The sequence below is a fragment of the Notothenia rossii genome (genome assembly GCF_949606895.1).
Source record: "Notothenia rossii genome assembly, chromosome: 2".
In the NCBI taxonomy this organism is placed as follows: domain Eukaryota; kingdom Metazoa; phylum Chordata; class Actinopteri; order Perciformes; family Nototheniidae; genus Notothenia; species Notothenia rossii.
Genome location: NC_136904.1, coordinates 34,386,309 through 34,406,158, shown reverse-complemented (window position 1 = coordinate 34,406,158; position 19,850 = coordinate 34,386,309). Strand labels below are relative to the sequence as shown.

At 40.9% G+C, this 19,850-nt stretch overlaps 1 protein-coding gene across 6 annotated transcripts in view; it reads left to right on the top strand.

The window, feature by feature from the left end:
• Nucleotides 1-5,156: 5,156 nt before the first annotated feature.
• kif13ba (kinesin family member 13Ba) overlaps nt 5,157-19,850 on the top strand; it is a 43,905-nt gene continuing 29,211 nt past the window's right edge. For 4 of the 6 annotated variants that reach the window (XM_079666445.1, XM_079666444.1, XM_079666443.1 and 1 more), the window contains exons 1-5: nt 5,158-5,266; nt 16,661-16,673; nt 17,303-17,363; nt 17,494-17,586; nt 18,657-18,837. In XM_079666445.1, the coding sequence (XP_079522571.1) occupies nt 5,205-5,266; nt 16,661-16,673; nt 17,303-17,363; nt 17,494-17,586; nt 18,657-18,837 (410 nt within the window). In that variant the 5' untranslated portion in view covers nt 5,158-5,204. Of the gene's footprint in view, nt 5,267-16,660; nt 16,674-17,302; nt 17,364-17,493; nt 17,587-18,656; nt 18,838-19,850 lie in introns of all 6 variants that reach the window. The other 2 variants (XM_079666441.1, XM_079666440.1) reach the window with 1 other exon arrangement.

Sequence of the window (19,850 nt, the reverse complement as noted above, 5' to 3'; positions counted from 1 at the left end):
GCAAGTGCTTTAATTTGCATATATCATGCTAAATTGGCCTTTTTGCTGAACTATGACAAGGTCTTGAGGTGGGAAAATTAAGGTTTGAAGGAAATGTTCCTTATAATTCAGCGATAGATTGCAAATGCAAATGAGGCTTCTTAAGATTTACTGTAAATTAATTATTCTCGCTACTTCTCAATGATTGTTGAGTTCTGTTCGCAATGGGCCCATGTCCACTTCCCACTGTCAATGTGCAGTCATTTAGTCGGTCAACATTCTCTTCATCTTACTTGACAAACCACTAGAGGTACTTCACTGAAGCGCCACTTCCTCTTTTCTGCTATTGTTTATTTTAAAATGTAAAATATTTGCACTAATAAAAGCTGCACAGCTTGCACAATTTCAAACATGCAAAACATTTTCTGCTACCATTGTAAGCAAATTCCTGCAGGTATCCAGTGCTGCTTAGTAAGGCAAAGTCAATACGAATTGGGTAAAGGGAAACGAGAAGGAAAAGTTTAGAGTGAGCTGTGCCATGTTTCCAGTATTAAGAGTTCTGATCCCTGTCTAAATGGAGCTTCTGTCCATAACTGCCCTTGTTCATGTTAAGGGCTTTTATGATTGCAGATAGCCCCCAAACAACATATTATCTCCGAGAGAGGACACAGAGTTTTTCCATCCAATGTTAGTTTAGTGGATCCTAACTGCCTCTAAAGAAATTGCTCTGCATTTCCTTCGCTAAAACATAATTTGCTCTTCAGTTTCTCCTGCCAGACATTTGCTTCACTTGCAGTTAAGGGAAGGCAAAGAAATACACATTCTATCTCCTCACAGCTGGTGCTATGAATCAGACCTGTTGCTTTGAAATAATAACCAGGTTTCTTCAACCTGGATGGCACTGTCCCTGTGGCTCCCAGGTTGAGGAGGAGAGGTGCTGTAGCAGCAGCCCAGCTGGACAAAGGCAGGAAGGGAGTGAGTCTGAATGAATATTTGCTAACATTGCGTAATGCTCCATGTTCCCATGGCTGTGGCCTTCGAAGAACAGAGCAACCCCAAGCATAGCAACGGCAACACTGCGGCCAATAGGCTTCCTGGCTGATGTGCCAAACCTCAGCACCGGTAGCCTGGGCTAGAACCTCAGAGAAAAAGCCAGCGGAAAGAGGGAGTTGGTAATGGAGCAAGAAGAGGCAGATAACAATGAGTACATTTATCCTCATAACCACAAAGCATCACACTTTCCCCTCAGCTAACCAGGATGTAAAGATGCATCAGTAAGAGCACATAATGAGGGAGCAACAGGAGAAGATGGAACGTTCATCCTTTCTATTGCCTTATTTCCACTGCATGGTTGGATCAAATCGCTTTTGGTTCCCAGTCTTTTTCTCTATTTTGTCTTTCACTGCAGGGAATACCCCCTAAGTATAGGAGGGATTCTCCGATGATCTCATAGTGTGATTTCTCAGTTTTGCTAAAATTTGCGCGGAGTGAAAAAAAGCAGTTGTCGTCATTATTGGCCTAACATTGGCTATTTAAGAAATGACTGTTTTGTGCAGGATTTCCTGTTTCCCGTTCTTCACCAATCAGAGAGTCTGCATTGTATGGACTCCAACTTCTAGTATCAGCTCAGCCCATCTTGGACCCTTGCCCAAACTTTATATTGCAGTATCGCTCTCACTGTGGTTTTGTCACTTACTTAGATCACCCTGCTATTTTGCTTTGTAGTTTCCCCGACAGCAGAAGAATCAGATGGTGATTCAGCAACTCTGACCTTTGACAGCAAGTTTCAAAGGCTCTAGCCCCGTGTTCCTGCCAGAAACAGCAGTGAGGCTCTCTAAACAGACTTCTAATCCCCAATGTTTCTGGTTTTCACTGGCGTAGCTCGCTTCTTATCTGATATATACCTCCTCCAGTTGGGATTCCCTTTTTCTCATGGCAGGAAACCATAGCAAGGGAGTCAGAGTAGTGTCCATGAGAAGACACTTGTAGAAAGAGTACCACAAATGTGAAGTGACTTGTATTTTCTTTTTGCAAACTACCATTACAGCAGGGCTGCCAACACTCACGCATTGAGCGTGAGAGTCACGCAATTAGCCCATATCTCACGCACTCATGCCACATATGCCTTTCCTCATGCTAAGTTTTCGTCCAAAACAAATGTGTATAAATATAAAAATAAAGTGAAGGAACAGCAAACCGAGCGGTCTACGAAATGGAACGGTCTTCTGGCTTAGTTCAGTAAAGTTGGAATGATATTGGAAGATTCTGATTTCACGGATCAATAACTCATGAACAAAACGTTATTCAGACAAAAATGACGTCTCCTAAGTACCGTGGTAAGGTTGACAACGAACTACAGTCACATTTTGATTTAAAAAAAGCCAAAACGCGCCGTCCTCCGAGCTGGACACATTACATTGGTCTCTATCCGCAGCCGGAGAAGAAACGAGTGCTCAGGGACCGTCTGCAAAGTGCAACTCCGAAAAAAGAGAATACAATAATATTCAATCACTATTATACAGCTTATTCCTACCAAACTCACTACACACATCAATAGTCTCCTGTCTGTCATACTACAGCAAGGAGTTTGGAAGAATATGCTTTTGAATAATTTTGGGGAATATTTATAATGTAAAATCTTCAATAAATATGGCATCATCTTAAATAACTGTACTATTATAACAGTATATTTCTACCAAACTCACTATTTGCATTGTTGTTGTTAACATCTGGTTAGCTTAACGGATATTAGAAGCTGTTTCTACAACAAGGAGAGGGAGAGCTCTGTCCTGTCAGACTGAGAGATAACTACAGCTCAGTGAGGTAAGGGACTCTCTGTTTAGATAGTTAACTTTAGTCTAGTTATCTCAGTGGGTCTCAAACGTTTTGGTAAACATTGATGAGAATAAATGAAAAACAGTTATGAAATACTATATGACAGTAAAACAAGAATACAGTTTACAAGGTGAGTGATTTGTAAAATATCCATAAAGAAAAAGAAAGTCTGTTTACAGTTCTTTTTCATATGGGTGTTGAGAGATGTATCCATAAATTAATTTTGCTCTCAAAATGCACCAGGTTGATGCATTTAACTTCAATATTTAAAAATCTTCCCAGGGGAGCATGCCTCCGGACCCCCCCCCCACTTATAAAATAGCACTTTACCTCTGCTTACACTTGTATGCCGTGAGCTGATTATCGAGCCTTCATTGTAGGAGTCGCGGGTACACTGTGTATGTGCGTATTCCACTGTAGCGCCCGGTACATGAATGGGAAACCCTAGTTTGTACATGTTCAATACGTTTGTAACACTGTACACATGAATGTTTCTTTTTTCGGTTCACCAAAAAATGCATATGTTTGTTTTGAAAACAAAGCCAAGCTAAATATTATGTGTTTTAAAACACACACAGCCTGCTGACAACCAACAACAAAGTTGAAAACACTCTTTGCAAGGTCAATTGGGCAGGTATTGCCAGGTAAGCTACCTTGAGTTGCTACATGGTAAAGTCATCGCACAATAAGAAAAGGTTTATTTGAAATGAACTTTTCACTTTGATCTAATCTCGTACCATTTCTTGATCAAGAACATAATGGCACCGCTGCTGACTCAATCATTAAACTGTTTGTGCTCACCCCTCCTTTAGAGAAGTCTTACCTTAGTTAGGAAAAGCAACTGAAGGCATAACTTCCATAAAAGGACACAGTTTAATACTGCTTTAGAAAGTTCTTGTAGGAGAAAGGAATTGAAACCACAGAATGATTTCCCTGTCTTAACAGATTTGCTGACGTTTAAACTAGTTGCAGGCTCTTGCATGCTTGCTGTGTAATTGAGAAATGGCTATTGGCAGTCGTCTTAGGCATGATTGTGTCTTCTAGCATTCTGTATGTAAATACTGGACCAAATTGTGATAGTCAATACACACTGATAAGATTACAAGTAAGCTAATGGTTCTTTTTTAAAGGGCTAGTTGAGCGGCATGGATGCTTGTTTACATGGGAGTCTTGAACCAGGCCTTACATTTTGAAGGACATGATTTATTATCTGTAAGAGTCCTTGAACAAACACTGATTTGCAAATAGAGGAGTGCTTTTCTAGCCTTGACCTCTGACCTCCCTGTTGAAGGGGGCAACATGGAAGAGGAGCAACCCATGGGGGGCAAATAATCCCACCCCTATCTTATCAGGTTAAATAGCATGCATTTGTCATTGAGTTGTGTGGCTTGCTTTGACAAACAAGCGTCCTGTTTGCAGAGAAACTTATTTTGGTGACCTTATCCTGTATTATAGATTAGCCTACAGGCCAAGATAAACACTGTTTTCATGATTACTCACATTATGTCACATGTTAATTTGATATTTAAAACAATAAAGTATGCCAGCATCTGTGGACCAAACGTTAACCAGCAGTAAAAGACTGGTATTATTCTACCAGTAAATGTGTCTACTCTGCAGGAAACCACAGTCAAATGCCACCTTTTCTTTTCTTTTTAAATGCCAGTTATTTGAAAAACTGGATGCCCAGGACATGCTGGCAGCACCTAGCCTGTGGATAACCCTCCTTACCTCTCATTGGCAAGAAAGATGAATGGAGAGACTGACAAGCCTCGTGAATTTCCAGTGCGGTTCATGCTGTTATTTTCCAACACTTCTGCTGGTTACTTTCACAGCAAGGCTTCTATTAGACGGTTGAAGGACCGACTCAGCTTTGAAAACAAACATCATATGTAGCACTTGTGACTAAAAAGAGATCAGATATATACTCTGTAGCGCATTCCTTGCATTTGTAGGAAAAATTACTTTTTGACAGGACAGAGAAATAGTAGTTGGCAAAACTGCAACAATGACGAAGCTTTCTTTTTCTGCCTTAAACTGAGAATTGTTGTGTGTGTGTGTGTGTTCTACTGGAGCACAGTTTGAACAGCACCTGATGTTTTAATTTGACTTAAGATCAAGCTGGTTTACAGGTCAAAGTTTACAAGATGGCTTATACGTTTCTTCAGTTATAATATTTCGATGACAACAGAATTATGATGTCATTGTTTCACCTTTTATATCCAATGTTGTCATTAAAAAGAGCTGTAGGTGACAGATGGACTTACAACTTGAAACTGAGTGTTGAATAACTGTAGAAACCTGTAGTTGTAAGTTGCGTGCTGTGGTGGTAACTCTTTGTTCTTTTTTGATCCACAGAAAAGGAATTAAACACTAAATGTATTGTGGAGATGGAAAATAACCAAACGATACTCCATCCGGGCGGAGCTAACCTGGGCAAAGCAGACTCCAGGTACGTTTCAGTAGCTTGACTACAACCTGACAACAAAGATTCACGTCATACATGTCTTATTTCACACGTTGTTGTCTATAAATGTGCAAACATGTTTTATTCATAAGGTAAAGTGTATTGTAGTTTACATCTTATGCAGCACTGATCAAGAAAATAATACTGAGAGATGTGAGGTACTGACACTTTGAGGTGACAGGATCACGCATGTGTTCTGAAATCAATGGCAAGCTAGTAACTGCAGTTTCTCCCTCTAATAACACACAGATGAGCAAAATAAATAGCCTTTTGAACCTTAAAGCATGGAGACTTGTCACAGTAGAGGCACAACATACATGAGGATAGTAGGGCACCTTTTCAAATGTTATCTCTCCTCTGAGTCATAACTGAAATCTGATAACACTGTCATGGTGCACATATTTATAGAATCATTGGAGCTTTCTGAGGATATTATTAATAGCTCCGTCATCCCTTTTATCTTCCATCTCAAATCAAGAACTTGCCGGAGAATCACATTTTTAAGATTTCTCTAGTGCTGATGTAATCCAGGGATATTTGTCTGTGCATGGGTATTTTGCAATCAGGAACTGCTTGTAGCCAATTCTGCATACTTTCAATTGTGAAAATTGTAGCATATACTCTCCAACTTCCTTTTTATTGCTCTCACACAGATCATCATTTTCTACAGCTGTTATATATTTGTTTGATCCATACTGTGCTGTGAGCAATGTTCATTACCTTGGGAATTTTCTTGTTTCCTATTTCCTGATTGCTACTTTTGAGAAGCTTGTCTCAGATTGGTTTTGGAATGTTCCTTTGTCGACGCAATGCCGTTTTTGGCAGGAAGCTGTTTCCCCGTTAGAGACAGGTGTAATTCAACTCAAACCACTTGACTTATTCCCCTTGGGATGTTGCTCCGATTCAGCCCTGTTAACCAGCTGCTGTCGGTGGGAAATGCAGTGGGGAGTGTTGAGTGTCTCTCAGGCATTAGGACGGATTAGATTTGGCCTGACAACGGAGAACAGAAATGTGTGTTGGGGTGTCTGAGGGATGGAATGTTGCTGGAGGATCAGACATAGCAGAAATGTTTCAAATATAACACCCGGCGGACCAACTGTGAAGTTAATCACTTCATCTGTAATGAAACCGCTGTAATAATTACAGCTGTTCAAAACACTTCAAAAATTGATCACTTGATCACCGACCCGCCATCTTGGAGGAAGCCGGCTAGGTCGTAAAGAAAGATCTCCATGTGACCGGCGGGGCTGACAGCAGACTGCCAGATCAGAAGCAGTGAATAAGGCTGGACTGTATAAAGGTGTGTGTGTGTGTGTGTGTGTGTGTGTGTGTGTGTGTGTGTGTGTGTGTGTGTGTGTGTGTGTGTGTGTGTGTGTGTGTGTGTGTGTGTGTGTGTGTGTGTGTGTGTGTGTGTGTGTGTGTGTGTGTGTGTGTGTGTGTGTGTGTGTGTGTGTGTGTGTGTGTGTGTGTGTGTGTGTGTGTGTGTGTGTGTGTGTGTGTGTGTGTGTGTGTGTGTGTGTGTGTGTGTGTGTGTGTGTGTGTGTGTGTGTGTGTGTGATGGCGAGACGGAGGCGGACAGAGACAATTACACATGAAAAGAAAGACTCCATTGCGCTCCCGTCCTCCTTCACTTTGCCGGGTCGTCGCTCCCTGGCTTCCTCCTTTTTTCCTCAGCTCTTCCGTTGCCGTGGCAACACAGGGGGAGGTTAACTCCGGGTCGTCGCCAGTGACCGTGGAGCCCCTTCCTCGAGTGGGCAGACGATTGAAGCGGGGGGGAAAAACACTGGTTTACTCGAGCATCTGTCGACCATAAACTTTCCCGGTGACTTTTATGGAGGACAAAACAAGAGCGGAGCTGTAGTCTGTCTCCCCGTCTCTCGGTGACAAAGGAGCGAGGAGGCAGCCGGAGGACGGACTGACTGATGGCTGCCCTCAGCGTGCAGATGCTATTTTTATTTTGTTTGTTCCCCATTTTCCATATCCATACTGTTTGCATTGTAGGAATATCTTCCTCTCAGCTTTTACAGAGACGGACTGGACCGGGTGTACCAAGGGAGTAAAGTTAGGATGATGCATGGTGTTTGCTTAGCTGGCTGGATTACCAGGATGTCCTTTGTTTCAATGTTGGGAGATATATCTCCCAAGAGAGAGTGAAGCTTCTTGACTGAATCCCAATTTGTTTCTTTATTTTTATCTTCAAAAGCCAACTGTGGATTTGCAAGATGATGCCTACATTATACTGACTGGCAAGATGACAGTATTGTCTTCAAAACAACAGAAAACTAGTTCTGTAATAGCACTTGAGGAATAATGTAGATAGGCAGAAATACAGCGCATCATATTGAATGTTAAATCCCTTGTATTATTAGCTGTTGCCATTTGCAAATATTCTCTTTTAAATGAACTATATCTTAAAAAGATCTCTATTTCCTAGAATACCAACAACATGCTGCATCCTGTGCCACCTCCAAGATGCTTTTGATCAACTTGCCTCCATTGCATTGTCTGGTAGTTCTTTCATCCATCTTCATTTGAATCCATAAATAGCCATTCCTACTGTCCTTGCTCATACAATCTGAACATATCACAACTTTTTGACAAAGATTTCAAAGGGATTTGTTAGCATTAAAGTGCTATAGTGCAGAAAAACAGTGACAATAGAAAAGCACAGTGTGGAACAGAAGATAGACAGGGCATTAGCACTCCAAACAACTCAACTCTGGGAAGGATATCCTGGGTCAGAGGTCATGTGACCCTGCCACATAGATGGAACAGATAATCCTGGCCAACTTTTAGCTGCCACATCAACCAGCAAGGCGCTGCGAGGCGAATCAAATGCATGCAAGCGCACATTCCTTGTGGATTACTTTGTAATGTGAAAGTTCACCTTGTGAAAGTCACACTTAAAGGTAAAGTCCTGTCTGAGCAAAACAAGCCCCTGTGCAGTGTTTTGGCATCCAATAAGCCTTTCAAATTATGATATCTGCCACATGCTCAAGTTGGACTTCACTGGATTGTATTGCATTTCAATGTAGCTGCTTGCATTGTTAAATGCTGCCTCTTGTGATGCAGTGAAACCTTTCTCTTCACCCTCTCCTATGGAACCTTTACCTGCGACATGTATATGCACATTTTTAGCCGTAGACTCCTTATCCACAGTCTGACATGATATTCAGAGCAGCCAAGGATTAGTCCTGTTTGAAAATAGATGAAAGCTTTTCTTTTTCTCTCGGGCTGTGAGTAACAGTTTCCCATCCACATAATTCGTTACACCCATTGGGGTTCATCTGATATCTATCCACTCAATGGTTCACTGCAGCTCTCAAATAGAACTTTCCTCTGTAAGTGTTGATTGTCTCTGCTGTAGAGCCTACTCTTGAATAGTGAGTGGACTCTGGCTAGCTGCATGCACTACAGATTTCCATCAGCATCGATCGGATTTTTTGTTTTGAAGTTTTTGGACATATAGTGCCACATCTAAGCTATTTTCCCTTCCTTTTTTAAACTATACTTAAAAATAGACTGTGTAATTATCCTAAGAGGGTTAAAACGTTGTCTAATTAGCTTTTGAAAAATAATTTAAATTAAATAATATTGGACAGTGTTTGAAGGATGTGCAGATAGATTAAAAGGGTAAAAAACGTTCAAAGTCATGCATTAGTGAGGTTTAACTAAACATCCTGCTCTGAACATACGCTGTAGGTCTCATGTGGCTCTCTTGCCTTCTTAACTTCACATTCTCTTACTATACTTAGAAACCATTAGACCTTCTCGTTTACTGAGCCACGGGAGAGAAAATGCCACACACCATTGAGACAAGGCCATGTACAGGACTGTTTAAACAGACTTGAACAACCCTGACACACAATAGACCTTGTCCACCCAGTGTGTCTGCCTATTCATTGCCTCTCTACCACATGCTGTTACATTATCATTTAGCCTAAGCAGTAGGGCAAGAATATTTGAAATGATTTGAAATGGAAGATAAAAGGGATGATGGAGCTAATAATATCCTCAAAGTTATAATGATTCTAAAAATATGTGCAACATGACAGTGTTCTCAGATTTCAGTTGTGACTCAGAGGAGAAATAACATTTGAAATGGGGCCCTATTATCCTCATTTCCAGGTTCATATTTAAATGTTGTGTCTCTACTGTGACATGTCTCCATGCTTTAATGTTCAAAAAGCTATTTTTTGTTCTCATACTGCCTGTGCTGCAGCACCTCTTTTCACCCTCTGTCTGAAACCAGAGCCCAGTCTGCTCTGATTGGTTAGCTGGCCGGCTCTGTTGTGATTGGTCGACCACTTAGAGATGTCCCATCCCTTAGCCTATCACGTACAATGTGTTGGAGCGCTAGCCAATATAATTGTTACCAAGAAATGTCATCATGTTATGGAAGTAAACAAAGAGCCCAGCCATTAACATGCACTCAAATGTAACACACGAGTATAATAGGGCCCCTTTAACATGAGTTCTATTTAACATTCAGTTCCTTCCAGAAGCTTAACAATATAAGTTTGAGTGTTTGATGTCAAACAATGTTCACATTTGTACAAACTACTTTAATGAATGTTTATGTATCCTGACATCCGAATTAGGCCTGATTTACATCTGTTGTTTATCCAATCAAAACATCCATAGACAACTTTTGAATTCTCCCCTATGAGTCATTTGAAACTAGGCCCTCCCTTGCAGGTCATTTCCTTCTTTTTTTGTCTCCCTCCCATCCGTCAGTTCTGTGCTCTGCGGGTGTGTCTGATTCAGTTTTTCCAGCAGCAGTGCACTGGGCAGCAGGTCTCAAGTTCCTCACTCTGCCAGTCTCAGTGACTCACTGCGGTGTTGACATTATATCTTGTTTCATGAAGTTTGAGCATGTTGCTTTTTATAAGCAATGCTTACAGAGGATTACCAGGAAAACATCAAAGCTACGATTTACTAGCTCCCTATTCTTTCTGACAGCGATGGTAACATTTAGTTTTTGCTGTCTGGTATTTAGAATCCTTTGCTTTTGCACCCCTCCCTGAATGACTTGGTTACCACTAGGAATGTCCTAACCTCCAGAGTTTTAACTGCTGGACCATGGCACTTTGTTCTAGTCTGTCAGATAAGCAGACAGCTAACCTCCTGCAGCCGTGTTGTCAGACCCTACAGTTTGCACGATGACCGAAGGCTGTTTGCTTTAGATTGGTGAAGCTGGATGTTGACACACTCTGACAACGATCTGTCTCCTGTCACACATCAGTGAGGCAAACACAAGCGGCTTGGTTTCCCAGGGGATTCACAAAAGAGACTGTGCAGCCACTTTCTTGGAATGTTGTTGGACATTTTGTGTATTGTGTATTATATTTGCTGACTTACATTGTGGCCAAATGTGGTTTTTAAAATCCTTATATCTGTTTTTGGACGTAAAGGAGTTTGGAGGTGTTTTGATGCAGGATAAAGGCAAAGTGGTTAAACAGTCCTGAACCATCGATGGTGGGAGTTTCTAACAGCCCACTAACATAATGACAGGCTTAGAACAATGAAGGAAAGAGGATGTCATTCATCCACATGGCTACGCTGGAGCCTTTTCTCCACCATTTTCCAGTTTCAGACCACTTGACCAGGCTTAGGTACGGCTTTGGACAGTTACAATACTGATTTTAGCAACATGGGATTAAGTGCAACATATTCTTTGAAATGTGTGATGTAACTCAAGTACATCTTAGATTTTTGTCAGGTGACACACATCGCATTAAGAAAGTCAGAAAATGTAAGCCATAGGAGAAAGAGTTAAATGAGCACACACTAAGTTTGCCTGGGCTGTAGTGAGAAGATACTGAAACAAAATGCAAACACATCAGTTAGCTCTGTGACCTTAAACCAGAGTTAATATTAAGAGTCAGCATTTAGCCTGAGAGCTGAGGAGGAAACAATAAATGTGCCATTCTCTAGCAGCATAGTAGCTCCAAAGAAAAGGGAGGATAGCAGACAAAATGGTCCATCTCCTAAATACCGTATGTGGGGAGGATTCCATAGCACTGCCCTTGTTTTTTTGTACTGCACGGCTTAGCAGAAAAATTACAGGGAAATAAAACAGAAAATGAACCCAAAATGAAACTGCCTCTGCGGCACCAGTAAGCTAATCTCAGTCCAGGCAAGAATATCCTTTTGTTCATTTATTTTCTTGTATTTTATTAACCAAACATCATCAAGTACAGTTGTTTCACCTAAACTCTTTCCCTGTGGCTTATCCTGGTAACAAAACAGGTGTCCTCTCTGGTGCCCCACCAAAATAAATAAATACAAAATCAACAGGGGCCCAAAACCACCTTCAAAATAAAAGCATACTAAATAACTTAAATTAACTAAAACAATTACACTAAATAAGAATACAATTTACCAAAGCAAAAACAGCAAGAAAATACATTTTTAATTACGAAATAATATAAATCAATATATAGCTCCAACACACGGATAACATCCAAATACGCATGGGATGGTAAGAATGTATGAAATTGGCATCTTTACAGGAATTCATCGTGTCCTGTATGGTACAGGAAGAACATTTCTTGCTTACGTGTGAAATAGTTCCTTGTTGTTGATGCCTAGATGCGGAAAAATCAACCATGCAAACTATTTATATTTCTAGGTCAGCTTTGCTTTTTAATTTATTTGAAGAGTATGCAAACTAGCATGAAAGAGCTTAACTACACAGGGGTTCAGTTAATGTGCATCACATGGATACAAAGGGAAAATATGATGTGAGGGCTTAATGTCATGCACATGCATATACATGATTCTTGCATGCTCCACTAAGCTAGCTATGGTCAAAATCAATCAGTCAAGGAATTATTAATAAACACATGTTTGTGTTACTGCCCTTTTTGGGAGTGATTATGTTTTAATTTTCAGGATTAACTGTCAAGCAATATATTATAAAGAGACCACATCATATTTGTATCTAACACATATAGTTGGAGTTAAAGCTTTCCTCCTAAAAACTAGTTGTCAGAAAGGAGATAGGATATGCTTGGCTGTCTGCCATTTTCACAATATGTGGGGAACTAAAGCCCCATACAACGTTACTCAGTACTGCTGCCATTAGCCTGTTCCATGTCCTGCTCCATCCGTATGTACTGTGTTACACTGATGCCGTTTCTCTCAGCTTAACATTCCAGTCTCAGACCCAGCCTCTTTCGTCCCTAACCCCCCTGGCTACCTTCAGCCTCTTTTCTATCCTCCATTCCTCATTCCTCACTCCCTACACAGCCGTGGATGGTACAGTCCCGTAGAGATAAAAAAGAAAAGAATGCAAGAACAGTAGAGAAGGCAAGAGGGGAGGGGGGGAGCAGCCATGCATTAAGTCATTTTTGAAATGACGGTGATCAGAGCGGAGGAGCATGCCGAAGGGAGGAGGGACGAATGGAAGTGTTCGAGGACCGAGGGAGGCGGGCTCTCGGCTCTCCTGACTACCTCATTCTCCCATTTCATTGGTCGCAGGGCCCCTAGCTTGCGTTAATCGGAGCAAGACATGGGCGACCCTTCTCGCCTGCAGGTTTTGAAGCAATCGTGACGGCTGTCATCACTATGTACGTCAAAACCTGCCGCACCAATTTCACCCCTAGTGTTAGGAGGTTGGAGAGATAGATAGAAGGCATGGAGGATGCACTTAAAGCCCCAGAGAGGATCGTCATGGAAACAAAAATAATGGGGAATTAGGGATTCATAATTTAATATTAGAAATTCTAATAACTGACATTTTGACAATGAAAACCCCCTGTAGACCCCCAGCCTATTTCAATACTTCTCTTTTTTCCCCTCCGTAGACAGTAGCGTAGAAGATGTCCTATTTGCATTGTGGTTTAAAGAGAGCTGCTAGAATCAGTAGGGCGTCAGATAGTTACTCTGCATGCATTTTCTCTGTGAATGCAGCACGTCAGCAGTGGAGTGTCAGTGAAATGTGAAGTATTGCAGATTGGACTGGAAGCTGGCTTGTTCATGTAGAACTGCAGCTTGGGCGTTTTGTGAAGAATGTGCATGGTTAAAAGGAAACAGGTGTGTGGATGTCTTTGTGTGTGTTCCTGCGCGTCTATCCTACCAAGAGCTAAGTTAAAAAAAATGTAATCAAGGTTTTTTTTGTGATTCAGCTCAGGGTCAGAGCTAGATACGATGTAAGTTCAAGCATTTCATATTGATGGTGACAATATTAAGAAATGGAACAACTGGGTTTAGGGTTCTCACAAGGATAGTGTGAGTGAGTGTGTTATCCTCTAATCATCCCCTTCCTCTGGCCTCATCATCTGACTTGATGTAACTCTCTGACTGACAGCTGCCCTCTGGGCCAGCTCCGCACAGACAGAGGAGGAGGAAGACTACTGGTGGCCTGTAGTGAGGAAGATCAGAGCAGAACAAAGCAAATAGAGAAAAGCATCACTTTTAGGACGAGAATGTTTTCATCGAAACGCTGAACAGGAAATAATGGTACACATTAGAGAAATTCAATAGGGCAATGCGTGTTTTGTATGAGTCTATGGGGAAAACAATACTGCCATTGTTATGGAATCTGTTCCCTCGGGTCTGCTGGTCATGACATTGTCATATTGCAGTAAGCCTGTTATCAATCAATCAATCAATGTTTATTTATATAGCCCAATATCACAAATGTTACATTTGTCTCAGTGGACTTCACAGTTTGTACAGAATATCAGTATGACAATACGACACCCTCTGTCCTTAGACCCTCACATCGTACAAGGAAAAACTTCCAGAGAAAACCCACAGTTTAACGGGAAAAATGGGAGAAACCTCGGGGAGAGCAACAGAGGAGGGATCCCTCTCCCAGGACGGACAGACGTGCAATAGATGCCGTGTGTAAATTGAAAAGATAATACATTTGCAACATAGGTAGTCCAAATGTTTGGAAATGCATGTGTGTATAATAAGAAGATGAATCCACGAGGATATCCATCCAGGACTTATGATCCAGGACCACAGCCACGACTCAAGATCCAGGACTCGCAATCCATGACACAGGACCGCAGGATCATCCATGACTCCGGATCCCGGCGTATATAGACACCAAAAAGAAAGAAATTTGGGGAAGCTGGGTTAATCGGAACATGAGAGTACACAGGTATAGACAGAGAGAAGGAAGAAGTAAGATGTCCCCCGACAAATTAAGCCTATATCAGCAAAACTAGGGGCTGAATCTAATCAGCCCTAACTATAAGCTTTATCAAAAAGGAAGGTCTTAAGCGCACTCTTAAAAACGGATAGGGTGTCTGCCGTCCGAACACAAACTGGAAGCTGATTCCACAAAAGTGGAGCTTGATAAGAAAAGGCTCTGGCTCCCATTTTACTTTTAGGGACTCTAGGAACAACCAACAACCCTGCATTCTTGGAACGCAATGCTCTAGTAGGACAATAGGGTATAATGAGTTCTTTAAGGTAAGATGGCGCCTGCCCATTAAGGGCTTTGTGGGCGAGAAGAATAATTTTAAATTCTATCCTGTGTTCTATAGGGAGCCAGTGTAAGGCAGCCAGAACAGGAGTAATGTGGTCCCTTTTCCTAACTCTGGTTAGTACACAAGCTGCAGCATTTTGAATCAGCTGAAGCGACTTGACTGACTTCTTGGTACACCCTGATAATAAGGAGTTACAATAATCCAGCCTTGAAGTAACAAATGCATGGTCTGTTAGATTAAAGCGCTGACCAAATTGATGAAGTTAATACCCAAATGATGATTTTCACTTTACAACACGAGAAGTATGTTAGTTGGTTTTAATCAAATGTAGCTAGGAATTGACTTTTCATTAGTGCAGTTAAAAAATAACAATGGCACCTCCAGCTATTGTAACTGTCAAATAGTAAAATACTTAGATTTTGAATAAATTGCCTCAGCTGATTGCTTATGTTACATAGTATGCCATCTCTACTTGAAGAAGATGATGAAGCATTGCAATAATAAGCGTGCTCTATAAACATATACAAAATGCAATTTATAATTGCTATATGGCGTTGGAAAATCTTAAAAATGCACTTTAGTTCTAAAATGTGACTTTTGAAAAGATGGAGAATCTGGAAATCTGTTTGGTATTATCTGTAATATGAAGTTTATAACTTTCTACAACAGATCATGTTGCTTCTAATGCAATTATAGTATTTTTTAACAATACCCTTATTTATTATTACCAACTTACTTTTATGCACATTTCAAAAAACATGCTGACCATCAAAAGTGATTTCATGTACAAAATGAAAACTTGCTGTCACTATAGTTAATGCATTAACAGTGTGAGTGCATGTGATTCTGCCAATCATAGGCGATCTAGACACCTTCAGTGCTCACATCAGCAGATCTTACTAGGAACAGATCTTGAACTTGAATTGGGTGTAAAAACGGTGCTCTTGTAATTTACATCTGGTATTATTTGTCTGTGTTCTGCAGAGGAGGGCTATATTTCTGTAACTCTATGCTGTGGTTTTATTCTTTTTCAAAACATAACTATCTTAAATCATTAGCCTGTTCCTGATGCGCTGGCATTCCTCAAACGTGGAGTGACTGCTGAGGAAATGGGTTTTAAAGGACATGGCTCTTGGCTGTGTGCTTAATTCTGACATTGTTGCATGTGGGTATATCTCTGCACATATATTTATTCAGTTTTTACTGCAAAATATCGCACAAATATCAGAGCCAATCCCCCTCTCGAAATGTCAATTATTTTTAGACCATTTGTGAGCATGACCCCGACCCACTGGCGACCCAGTGACCCCTCTCCGCCACCATCTGATTCTGCCACACACTGCCTCCACCCTTAGCCAGCTTCAGTGCCAACCCCCCCACGCACGCACACGCACACGCACACGCACACGCACACGCACACGCACACGCACACACACATGCCCACACACAGACATTCCCACAACAATCCACCCAGTCCAAGACCTTTTTCCCATCTACCCGATCCCTCAGATCTGAAAGCAGAGCCCATCCTGACATCCACAGACAAAAACCCTTACCAAATCCCCTAAGGAGTTTTTTTGACATGTGACAAACTCACAAGATGTAAACAAGCTATTCAGGCACAAGGCCGAGTTTAAATGAATTGTGTACTAAAGCGACCGAGCCTGAGGCCAGCCACTCCAGTTCAGCCTTTGTCTCTCATTCTGTCTCTGTTCGTTATTTCTCTCCGTCTCTTTGCTAATACAAGGGCCACATAATAATTAGCTTGAACAGTAATGGATAGCTAGGAAAATGATTTGTATTCTGTTTAAATTGCCAAAGCATGCTCTGCAAGGCTTAACATAATGCATCCTCTGTAACATGTGCACTTAATGTCATCTTCCTATCTCTCCACATGGTGCTGTTGACCCCCCCCCCCCGACATCATCAGGAATCAAACCAAGGTAACAGCATGCTCACACACAGAATTTCACAGACTGTTTTAACACTGAGCCAATTCAATAGCTGTGAATAATCTCTGTGTTAACAAAAAAGACGCTGTATTTATCTGGCTTAGTTTGTCAACTGGTATAAACCACAAAACCGTGTTACAAAGTAATGATTTGTAAAACATGTTTTGCCAGAAGAGTGCTTTTTTATGATTAGAGTTTCATTCTTGTTGCTAAGACACTTTTTTAAAACTTGTTTTTGACTCAGCGTTTGTCTTTTATTCTATCAGAGGACAAAATCCCATTATGCCCTAACCTAAAAATCACAAGACATAAAAAGTACATTAGGTTGCACAAAGACGAAAATAAAGAAACCATTTGTATCAAACTTTGTTCATCAATTGAAATCGAATTAAATAAAAAATATGAGCCTTTTTCATATTTGACTGCTATTTAAAAACACATTTTTTAAGGGACTACATGAATACACAAGCTATCATTTGGATTACATTTCACCCTTATATATTTATTGATGTTTTCCAAGAAAATGCAAATAAAAGGTAAAAATCCCATAATACGTTAACATGGCGCCATTATAGTCCGTCATAGATTCCTCACGTGCTGCCACTGTTTTCCCTCCCCAGGTTTTTGCCTATGATTACTGTTTCTGGTCAATGGATGAGACGGATAAGGATCAATTTGCCGGTGAGTCAATTAACTGATCATTAAAATTATTAAAGTTTGAATATTTCATGGATTAAAAGCCAATCAAAGAAGTTAAAAGACTAAATATGACTGTGCAATAAAATACAGTTCCTCTTGTGTCTGTCTCCAGGTCAGGAAGTGGTCTTCCAGTGCCTTGGGGAAAGTCTTCTCCACAACGCCTTCCAGGGCTACAACGCCTGTATCTTTGCCTATGGACAAACTGGTAACTTCCCATGAGACACAACTATTCTATAACAGAACATAGGGTAGGGTGGACAATGGGGCTTCAATTACCAAGTGTAACCGGTGTCGTTAAGCGATCTCTGTGTTTTGTGTTGTTCACGGATGAGACCCGAGCCAGCATACAGTTTAGACGATATCCGTTTAATTTAATCACTGACAATCTGACAACAGATATAACAAATCAGTCTTATATTTTTTCCTCACAGTGACTCCTCTCAGAAAAAAGGTGGCTACATTAGCGGTTTTGAATCAGTTGGATATTTTAAAAATAATCAAGCGTGCGTGCTTCTCCAATTTTTCCTTCGCAAGCTTTCAATAACTACAGGACAATATGTGAATAATCGATCTTTTCCGTCATTAGTACAGTGCCCTAAAGCTCTTTGTAAAACGATTAAGAGAGGAGTGTCAGTAAGAATGTTTTGAAACAGGAAGGTTGAAAGCCTCTCTTCTGTCAGGTGTTAACACAAAACACTGCACATCTTTCCACACACTTGCTAGAGCTGTTAAATCAATCAACTGTATACACAAAAGCCACTTTCTAATGCTATACAATAACATTGTGTCTGCCATGGCTACTGCAGTCATCTTAATTGAATGATATTATTATTCTCCTCACCTTTAGGTATGTAAATAAGAAAGAATAATGAATACATTTACACATGTTTGACAATGTAAAGAAAACTGACAATGTAAAGTTATGTTTAAGCCACAAGTTTGCATCGTGCTTGCATGTGCTCTCTTATCTTTGTTAGTCTTATTAGTATACAAAAAAACACCTATTTTTGTTATTAATGTACAAACCAGATACAACCATACACCTTCTGAATCCAGGTTGTCTCCTTGACTGAACCACCAGCTTAATTGCTTTGTAAGCTCATTCGTAAAACAGACTTTAATGAATCTGTACAATAACCAAATCAAACTCACTAACACCATCTTGGCAAGGACTCAGTGGAATTGGCATAACTTGCTTCAATTTTGTTCCTCGAGGTTCATGATTACATCACCAATGTTCTGTTCTAATTGGATTTGTGTGTGTGTTGTAACCAGGCTCGGGGAAGTCGTACACCATGATGGGTTCAGTTGACCAGCCGGGTCTGATTCCCCGGCTGTGCAGTGCTTTGTTTATGCGAACCCAGAAGGAACAGCGGGAGGAGGAGAGCTTCACTGTTGAGGTGTCCTACATGGAGATCTACAACGAGAAGGTCCGAGATCTGCTCGACCCCAAAGGGTATGACCCCGAACTAATCTTCTCACCTTTTTGTTGTGGCCCATTTAATCCTCTCTGTAGACCTCTTTGGCTCTATGTATAAAATATAGTTGTTGGAGCTTCTTAACGGTAACACATTTTTCACTGAAGTGATCAAATTATGACTTTTAGTGTGAAGCTCGAACGGAAAATGTTGAGTCAATGGTGATTAATAAGCTCAAATTAGATTGATTTCCAAATGCCCACCATGGGAGCCCTGATATTTGGACTGAAACACAAATAAACAACAGTCATGGTCTGCTGGATCAACCTTAAATACAAGTACATCCAGTTTGTCTCTGCTAAGTTAGCCTACTTTTGACTTGAACAGCCAGTATCTTGAGTACATTAAAGTAAGTTGTTATCACTAGAGAAAGTGGCCGGTGGATGTGGTCCCACCAGCTGCTGTAGTCAGTGGGAGAAAAGATGACTCCTCTGGCTTGCAGCCAATGACAGAGTCCAGTTCATGTCCAGCAGTAAATCAGCACCACGGGCCTGTGTTTGCCACCCCAGACAGCATGACCTTTGACCCACTCTCACTTTATGACCTTTCACCCCAGTAAAAATGGCCGAAGAGAAGCAGGCCATCTGACAGCCATATGTGCTTTGCCGTGAAGCAGAGAATGATGAGGTGGTCCGACCTGGAGCAAGTTTAAACCAGGGTCAGAGAGCCAAGTGCTAACAGAGTCTGTATGAACTGGGGACAGTCGTAGTGATGGCAAGAACCTCCTGAGCCTATAATGCAACTCATCAGATCAGATCATTTGTAAGACATTGTTTTTTTAATCTGGGACAATTCATATAATTTAACAGGGACAATGGACATTCTTTGACCATCCCACAGTTAGCTAGATAGCTACATTTCCTTAGCAGTCCATGGGGAGTATTATAGTGTGACGTTTCAAAATTCAGACGACGGTACAGAGGACAAAATGTTGAGTACTCTATTGTAATATTTCATTTGTGCAAACAAGAGTTGTTTGTCTGTGTTTTAA